Source organism: Vanellus vanellus, assembly GCF_965231255.1.
Source record: "Vanellus vanellus genome assembly, chromosome: 2".
NCBI lineage: Eukaryota > Metazoa > Chordata > Aves > Charadriiformes > Charadriidae > Vanellus > Vanellus vanellus.
In genome coordinates this window covers 168848355-168856491 of record NC_138906.1, presented here as the reverse complement: position 1 = coordinate 168856491, position 8137 = coordinate 168848355, and the positions used below count along the sequence as shown (strand labels likewise).

The 8137-nt window shown below is 46.2% G+C and overlaps 1 protein-coding gene across 1 annotated transcript; it reads left to right on the top strand.

Annotated features, from left to right (window-relative positions):
* Positions 1 to 261: 261 nt before the first annotated feature.
* LOC309668940 (lymphocyte antigen 6E-like) lies at positions 262 to 6022 on the top strand (the record flags this gene model as incomplete). Its single annotated transcript, XM_082479483.1, has 3 exons — positions 262 to 313; positions 4284 to 4403; positions 5811 to 6022. The coding sequence occupies 3 exons, from the start codon at positions 262 to 264 to the stop codon at positions 6020 to 6022; spliced, it is 384 nt and encodes a 127-aa protein (XP_082335609.1).
* Positions 6023 to 8137: the final 2115 nt, after the last annotated feature.

Genomic DNA, 8137 nt, shown 5'->3' with positions numbered 1-8137 from the left:
AGAAGAGAGCGGATCCTCATTTCCCATCACTCATACGACCAGAAGAGCAAGAAATGTGTTGCTGAAAGGACTTTTCCCCAAGGTGCCAGCCTGTTCCATGGGCTCCAGCATGGAAAACTCCCACATGCACATTACACACCCTTGGGTTGATTTCATGTCCACCCGTGAGCCATCTGGAACCTGTAAAACTGCTGCCGTTCAAAAGGTATATAACCTGCCCTCCAAACATCTTCCCAGTCTGGCTGAGAGGATCTGGTGGAGATGAAGACTACTCTTGTCACCTTGCTGGCTGCTGTCCTGTGTGTGGAGCAAGGTGAGCCTTCTAATGCTGCTACTAGTTAAGATAAGGCTTACAGAGAAAATGGTGAAAACTTTTCACCATGGCAAAAAATTCAGAGGGCTGTCACCAACTTTGCGGTATTGCAATGTTGCATCCGGGCTGCCACCAACTTCCTCTTGTGTCTTGATTAACGATTTGCTGCAGAAATAAGATCCCGATAAACTAATTCTTCTTTCCAGCAGGCAGTACTGAGCGATAGAGCTCTAATTGTACGGCACTGGATGCCAGGCTATATCCATGTAGTGGGCTATGGGATCTTCCCAAACAATGCAAGTTGGAAGTGCCAGAAAGCATAACAAAGCATATTTTTTTTATCCATATCGGTTTTGAGTATTTTACAAGCTTTTCTGTACTGCTGCTTCCTCCATTGTAGCGAGCCACATGGTTTGCCATGTGTCTTGCTCCCTATGAAATGAACCAGTGAGAATTTATAGATTAAATCAGAGGCAGAGGTGAAAGAGCTTCTCTGTGCATATGTCACGTTAAAGGCATCCTTCTCCCAAAGGGAAGTCTGAGGTGCTCTGAATGTGTGTCCTCCTTCTGGGACTGATACCCACGTGTTGCTACATTGCTACTTGCACATAGGAATAATGACCAGATTGCCAATATTTCCCCCACGCCTGATGGCTTCCCAGAAACCATGATACATATCTAGCAGGGGTTGAGAAAGAGACATCTAATTAATTCTTGCTCTCTGATGTATCAGCCCCCTACTCCTACATTTTTTGGACAGATGGTTTTGCAGCGTGCCTGGAAGATCAGAAGCTTTGGCCAGTTTTAGGGTGGGAAAACTAGTATTCAATTTGATTTTGTGCCTGTAATTTCTGAATGCAGTGAGACAACATGGACAGAGGAGAGTAATTATCAAAGGCAACATCCTCAGTGTTACCCAGGATGAAGTGGAAAGCTAATGGAGACCCAAGATTCTGGTAGCACTCATTCACGGTGGGATACTTTATTGCTGTGGTAGGCTGATGACATTTTATATTGGCACCAGCTTCCAAACGGACCTAAGGACAGTCTTTTATACAGCACTGTAGTCCAGTCTAGATCAGACAAAGACAGTAATTCTAATATCAAGGCTTTCACATTCAAGAGTAAGAGATCCCAGCTTTCTGGCCTTATACAGGGACAAAGAAAAATGTTGAGATAACTGTTATTTGATTCTTCTCATGTATCCGGGGTCCCATTCAAGACCTCAATACGCAACTTCTGATCAAAACTGTTGATCTCTCAGCACACCAAAGATGGTCTGCTGCCATTTGCGTCCATGAACTCACCGTTAACAGATATATTATGTCCAGAAGAAATCTTAAAAGATCATGATCCTTTTCCCTGCTCCAAAGCTGGACCAAACCAGGCAGAAATTTGTCTAATGTGTCCTTGAAAGTTTTCAACAAAGAAGATTCCACAGCCTGGAATTGCTCAGACTCTCATTCTTTTAGAAAGTTAGTCTTACTATGTCTTAACATCTCTTTTTGTATGATTCTCCCATGTTTTCACCATAGGGTGTGCAGAACAGTTTATTACATCCTTCTTTGCAGCTTCTTTTTGCTTGCATGAAGAAGGTTACTGTGTCTTTCCCAGCATTTTCTCATTTTTAATAAGCTAAATGCTTCCAAACTTTTCTACAAGGTCATATTTTCAAAATCTCTGACCATTTCTCCTCCCTCTCCTCTGGTCTATCTCCAAATGCTTTGCATATTTTTTGAAGTGTCACATACAGATTTGGTCATCGGTGTTCCAGCTGAGGCCTTGCCAGAGTGGAAAGGCCACTTTGCATATCTTGCACATGACATTGCTGCCTGTGTTCCCCTGGGTGACGTTTGTTTTCACCGCTGTAGTGTGACACAGTTGACTCCTGCTGTTTACACTGCAGTCCTTAATTGTAACTCAACCAGTTGTTCCTCATCCTACATTTAAGTGACTAATTTTTATCTTAGTGTAATATATTTCTTTTTATTGAACTGCCTCCATTCTTTTTTCATTCTTTTATTATATCCATCTGTCAAAATCACTGAGAACTCTACTTACAATATGCTTTCAGCTACTTTGACCTTGGCGTCATCTGAAAATGTGATGTCCATCCTCTCTCCCATCCCTACTGTCACTAGTGACGATACTGTATATGTGAGTCTACAGCAGAGCTCTGGAGGTCCTTATGCGTTGAATTGCTCCAATTCATTTGACCAATAGCCATTGCAAACTACCCCATGAGAGTGTGTTTTCATTTCTGCCCTTGCACCCATTCTGTTGCATTTTCTCTACCTTGTGTTTCCTGGGCTTGCTCATAACAACGTCATTCAGGATTGTGTCAAAATATTGGTAAAGTCGTATTGCATCTCCTCTACCCTGTACATGAAGATTCAAATTTTGTAGTCATGAGCAAAGCAAAAAAGCTACACTGTTACGTCTCTCTCAGCATCAACAGTTGATGTCTTCCCTTCCCTTCCCTTCCCTTCCCTTCCCTTCCCTTCCCTTCCCTTCCCTTCCCTTCCCTTCCCTTCCCTTCCCTTCCCTTCCCTTCCCTTCCCTTCCCTTCCCTTCCCTTCCCTTCCCTTCCCTTCCCTTCCCTTCCCTTCCCTTCCCTTCCCTTCCCTTCCCTTCCCTTCCCTTCCCTTCCCTTCCCTTCCCTTCCCTTCCCTTCCCTTCCCTTCCCTTCCCTTCCCTTCCCTTCCCTTCCCTTCCCTTCCCTTCCCTTCCCTTCCCTTCCCTTCCCTTCCCTTCCCTTCCCTTCCCTTCCCTTCCCTTCCCTTCATCAGGAACTTCTCATTTAATGGACTTTCTGACCTACATTGCCCTTCCACTCTCTTGCTGCCAACTTCTTATCGGGCAAAACTGCACTCACAGGAACGTGTCCTCAAGTTGCTTTCTGCCCCTTCCATACTGACAGCCTGTCCCGAGACTTACTGGGAACTTCACAAGCATTCTGCATGGTGTTTGCTTCCCTTCCCAAAATTGTCTGTGTTTTTGAAGTAACTCGTTCCCTCTCCTACACGCAAAAACACATACTTTGCTCTGAGTGATTTCGCAAGCTCAGAACCCAACCACCACCATAAAACCTAGAAATCAATTAATCTACCTAGTTGGGGAGTATTCTGCAGACACTTTGGCATGGTTTCACATCCAGGCTTTGTTTCTGCTCTTCTTCCTTTTTAGCATTACTTTCCAGAGGTCTGTCCTACCACCTTCTGGCTTTGAGGGCAAGTTGTACATTCTTGACAGACAAGACAGCTCATCACTGCCTGCCCTTCCTGCCAGTCATCTTCTGTATCTTTATTGCAGATGTTTGAATTATCGCACCAAATCTGCATTTACCAGCTAGACCGTATTTTTTGGTTAAGACTTCCCATTTATCCTCTGTCTCACAGTAGTACGCAGAAGTTCAATAGAGCATCTGACTATTCTCGCCCGACTTCCTAGGACTGAGGTTAAGCCAGTTCGGCTAATGGCATTTGACCACAAGAAAGGATATGTGACGGTAGTCCCCAAGCCAGATGAAAGAGAAGTAGGACACTGGGCATTGTCCACCTCCTCAAAATGCTCCAGGCATCTTCAAGTTCTCCCTGGCAAGCCCTGCTCAGGCTTGTCCAGGAGAAGTGACTGAACAGTAATTGGCAATTCACATGGCAGAGCTCTCAGGACAGGCAAGCTATTGCTCAGCAATAATCTCCATCATAAAAGACCCCAAATCCTCGAATTCCACTCACATCTACTGTTGCCAGAGATTGCAAACAGATCGATAACACTTTGCAGTCTGAGACATATGAGACAGAGAGGGATTTAACATTGCTGCCACGGGTCAAGGGATAAAGAAAGTCACTGGTCATTCACACACAAGCATTCATCAGGCTATAACTAGGAAAATTGAGCTATCTGGATTGTAGGTATTGTGGTTCCTAAACCATATAATGTGCTTTTTTCTTCCCCCTTCCTCCCCCAGCTTATCCATTTATGTGTTACGTGTGCCAAGAACAGGAGTCCAACAAGAACTGTTTGACCATTTCCATGTGCGCAGAGAAAGACAAATACTGTGTGACTGTCCGTAACAACGTCGGAACAAGTACGTTTCTGATCAACACCTTGTTTGGGCTGTAGAAGAGCAGCCCCAGGAATGGGCTTTCATCCCAGTCACGGCCACGTATGGAAACGATAGCCCCCGATCACATACTGTTAGGAACCACCGACCTTGTTGCTCGCTATTGCAGTCACTGCAGTGTCCATACATACTTGATATTGTTACCAGGAGTTGGGGAAATACTGAAGATACGTATAGCAGCACCAGAAAGTGAACTCAAGGCTGAGGGGGTGTGCACTGCTTCACGCTTAGCTCCCCCCAGCTTCCTGCTGATGGCTCCAGCTAGCTCTTGCTATGGCAATATTCACTCCCAGGGATGTTTTCAAAAACGTTTGGGCAAAACTGCACCACGGCCGACTCCCTCTGCCATGCGTAATCCTTCAGGTCTGTCCTTGGGGCTCTGCACCCTCAAACACCTCCATGTGCTCCCAGACCAAATCTCAGCCAAGAAGACCAACAGCATCCTGGCCTCTATCAGGAATAGTGTAGCCAGTAGGACCAGGGAGGTGATTTTACCCCTGTGCTCGGCACTGGTGAAGCCACATCTTGAGTAATGTGTTCAGTTTTGGGCCCCTCACCACAAGAAGGACATTGAGGCGCTGGAGCATGTCCAGAGAAGGGCAACGAAACTGGTGAGGGGTCTGGAGCACGTCTTATGAGGAGTGGCTGAGGGAACTGGTGTTGTTTAGCCTGGAGAAAAGGAGGCTGAGGGGAGACCTCATTGCTCTCTACAACTATCTGAAAGGAGGTTGCAGAGAGGTGGGAGTGGACCTGTTCTGTCAAGTAACAGGTGATAGAACAAGAGGAAATGGCTTCAAGTTGCACCAAGGGAAGTTTCGATTGGATATTAGGAAAATTTTCTTTACTGAAAACCTCATCAGGCATTGGAACATGTTACCCAGGGCAGTGGTGGAGTCCCCATCCCTGGAGGTATTTTTAGGGTCATATAGATATAGTACTCAGGGACATGGTTTAGTGGTGGGCTTGTCAGTGTTAGGTTAATGATTGGACTAGACGATCTTACAGGTCTTTTCCAATCTAGGAGATTCTGTGGTTCTGTGCCATACAATACATTCCTCCTGGTTTTACACCGTAGGAAAACCATCCGGGTGAGCAGCAACCCAGCCCAAGCGTTGCTTCAGGCAGCTTGAACTGAAAGACACCCACCCATGCTAATCCCACTTTAGGGACAGACGAAACATGGACCCCAGAGAAGACCAGCAGTGTGGACAAGACCAGATTATTGCCAGACCTGAGCAGAGAACCCATTTGCCTTTGGGATTAGTCCTTGGCCTTCTTTTATTGACCAATGCAGGTGTAGCCAGGGAGACATTTTAAGAAAGATTCTTACATTCTACTCTTTCTTTTTTTTCCCCTTCTCTTTTGCCTTAGAGCCCAACAAGCCTAAGTACGTCATCTCTAAGATGTGTTCTCCAACATGTCCAGCAACAAGTCAGCAACAAAACCAAACCTATCAGAGGGTTTCTTGCTGCGAGAAACCATTATGCAATGTAAATGGAGTCAGCAGCAAGCAAAGCAGCTATGGAGTGATGTCCCTGGGCGTCCTAACCACTATCACTTACATCTTTGCATGCGGACTGTGATGGGTTAGGAAGAGCTCCCCATGATGGCATTGTTGGCTGAAATAAAAGTGTGTTGCTCTGGGATAATTACTGCTCTCAAAGAGTCGTGCTTTGCGGCTGAGCTTCCCCTGGGATTTTTGAGAGAGTTTAAATAAGTTAGGTGCTGTACTCCCATTGATTTCCTAAGCCTACTTGAATCCTAAGTGTCCCCAGACGTTCAAGTCACCTAAGAAAACACATAAAAGACAGCCCTTTGACATGTTCGGGCTTCAAATCGTTACAGCTCTGAAGAGATCTTTGAAGACATATTTTTTATCTCTTTGAGTTTTCAAAGCACTGCGAGGAATAACAACCCCCCCTGCCTGAAACACAGGCTCAACAGTTCTTTCAGCACAGAGGGGACATTCAGCATCTTCTGTTTGCAGTAAGCTGGTTATCACACATCAGTCGAGCAGTTCTTAAACAAGTAAGAAGAGGTAGAACTTATTTCTGGCAGTATTTTGGACATTCCTCCAGCCTCGATGAGGAACAATTTCTGGTTCCTCTGGCTCTTTGCTCTCGTAGGGGTATCACATTTTGCAATGAGCAATCTTCATGGCCCAGCTGCGATGTGTTGGCCGAGCTTGGGGAAAAGGCCGAGAGCAGCAAACGTGACTGAGAGAGGGGAGGCAGTGGCAGGGTACCAGTGGGGAGATGGGAGGGAGGAGGGAAGTGGGGAGGGGCAGCATGGTGAGCAATGTGCTGGGAATTGCCTGCATGCTGCCTCCTCCTGGACCTGGTCCAGCTGGAAAAGATGTCCCCGTATCTATTTCCCTCTTTGTTCGTAGGGCCAAACCAACCTGGCAGCTGTTGCCAACCCCAGTCATTTAGAGATCGTGAGAGGGTTTCTACAAAACCATGTTCCTGGCGTAGAAACGATTGATTGTGCTGGGCTTTGTTTGGTTTTGCACTCCAGGGTCTCTGCTCCCTCCCCTCCCTGTGAGAGCTGCAGCTGAGGGGAGACAGAAAAGCTCTGTAGGAGGCCTGGGGGTGTCTATAGAGAAGAAGAAGGGCAGGCAGCCAAAGACTAACACAAACAGTCCCGAGCTTCTTGGTCATAGCCCCTGCTGCAAGCTCACTTTTCTGGAAAACAGGGAAAAAAAAAAAAATAAGGAAGAGTTGGCAGCATCACTAGCTCAGCTGTGTTCTGGGGAAAACCAAAGCTCATCCAAACAATTCAAGAGACACTTTTTTTTTTTTTTTTTTTTTTATGAGATGTTGTATTTGATGGCTAAATGAGACCTTTGGTTTGCCTGAAGCATCACCTTGGAAATCTGCTGTGTTTTGGTTGCATACGTGGAAGGATGCACATTTTTGAGATGTTTCACGCTGCCTGGATTACAAAACAACTGGTTTCCCAAGAGGATGATCAGCCAAAGATGCCTCATCAACCTCATGTTTTGTACTGTGAACTCTAAAGTACAGGTGCCTGGTTTTACATACTTTGTTTAATGGACAGGAGGGAAACAAAGCAAATGAAGGAGGTGACACCACAGTGCTGGGCAGGGACAAGGAGCTGCTGACGCTCGTTGATCCGAGCATCCTGGTGAGCCGTACCCGGGCATGACAGATGTCAAGAGGTCCAAATGTGAACTTGCCATGCTGTTAATTTTCTCTCATCAAAGACAACCATAAAACTGAAGGAAAGCTATGGTGGAAAAGGGGAAGGGAAAGACTTTTTAAACCAAAAAGGAAGGAAGAGATGTCCAGCTGCTAAGGGTAGGGGCTGGCAGGACGGGTAGGGGCTGTGATGGCCTTGTTGCATCCCGATGCCAGGAGCATGTGCTCCACGAATACCCTGCACAGAGAGAAGACAATTCTTCCCTGCAATACATTGGGTGCTTTCAAAAAACTCCAGGAAATTTGGGCTCCGGGCCAAAGCCTGTCTTCACCACCAGGCAAGTTGGCACAGGAAAGGGGAAGCAGAAAGAGCAATTTATATCTCAACCACTTTCACTGCACGTGGGAAGGCAAAGAGCTGGTGGGTGAGGCCAGCTGATGGGGAGGGGACGAGTCAAAGGTTGAAACAAGTCCACTGAGACTGGTGGTCGGGGCACCATGATGGGCAGAGCAAACCTCAGCCGGATCATATTTTAG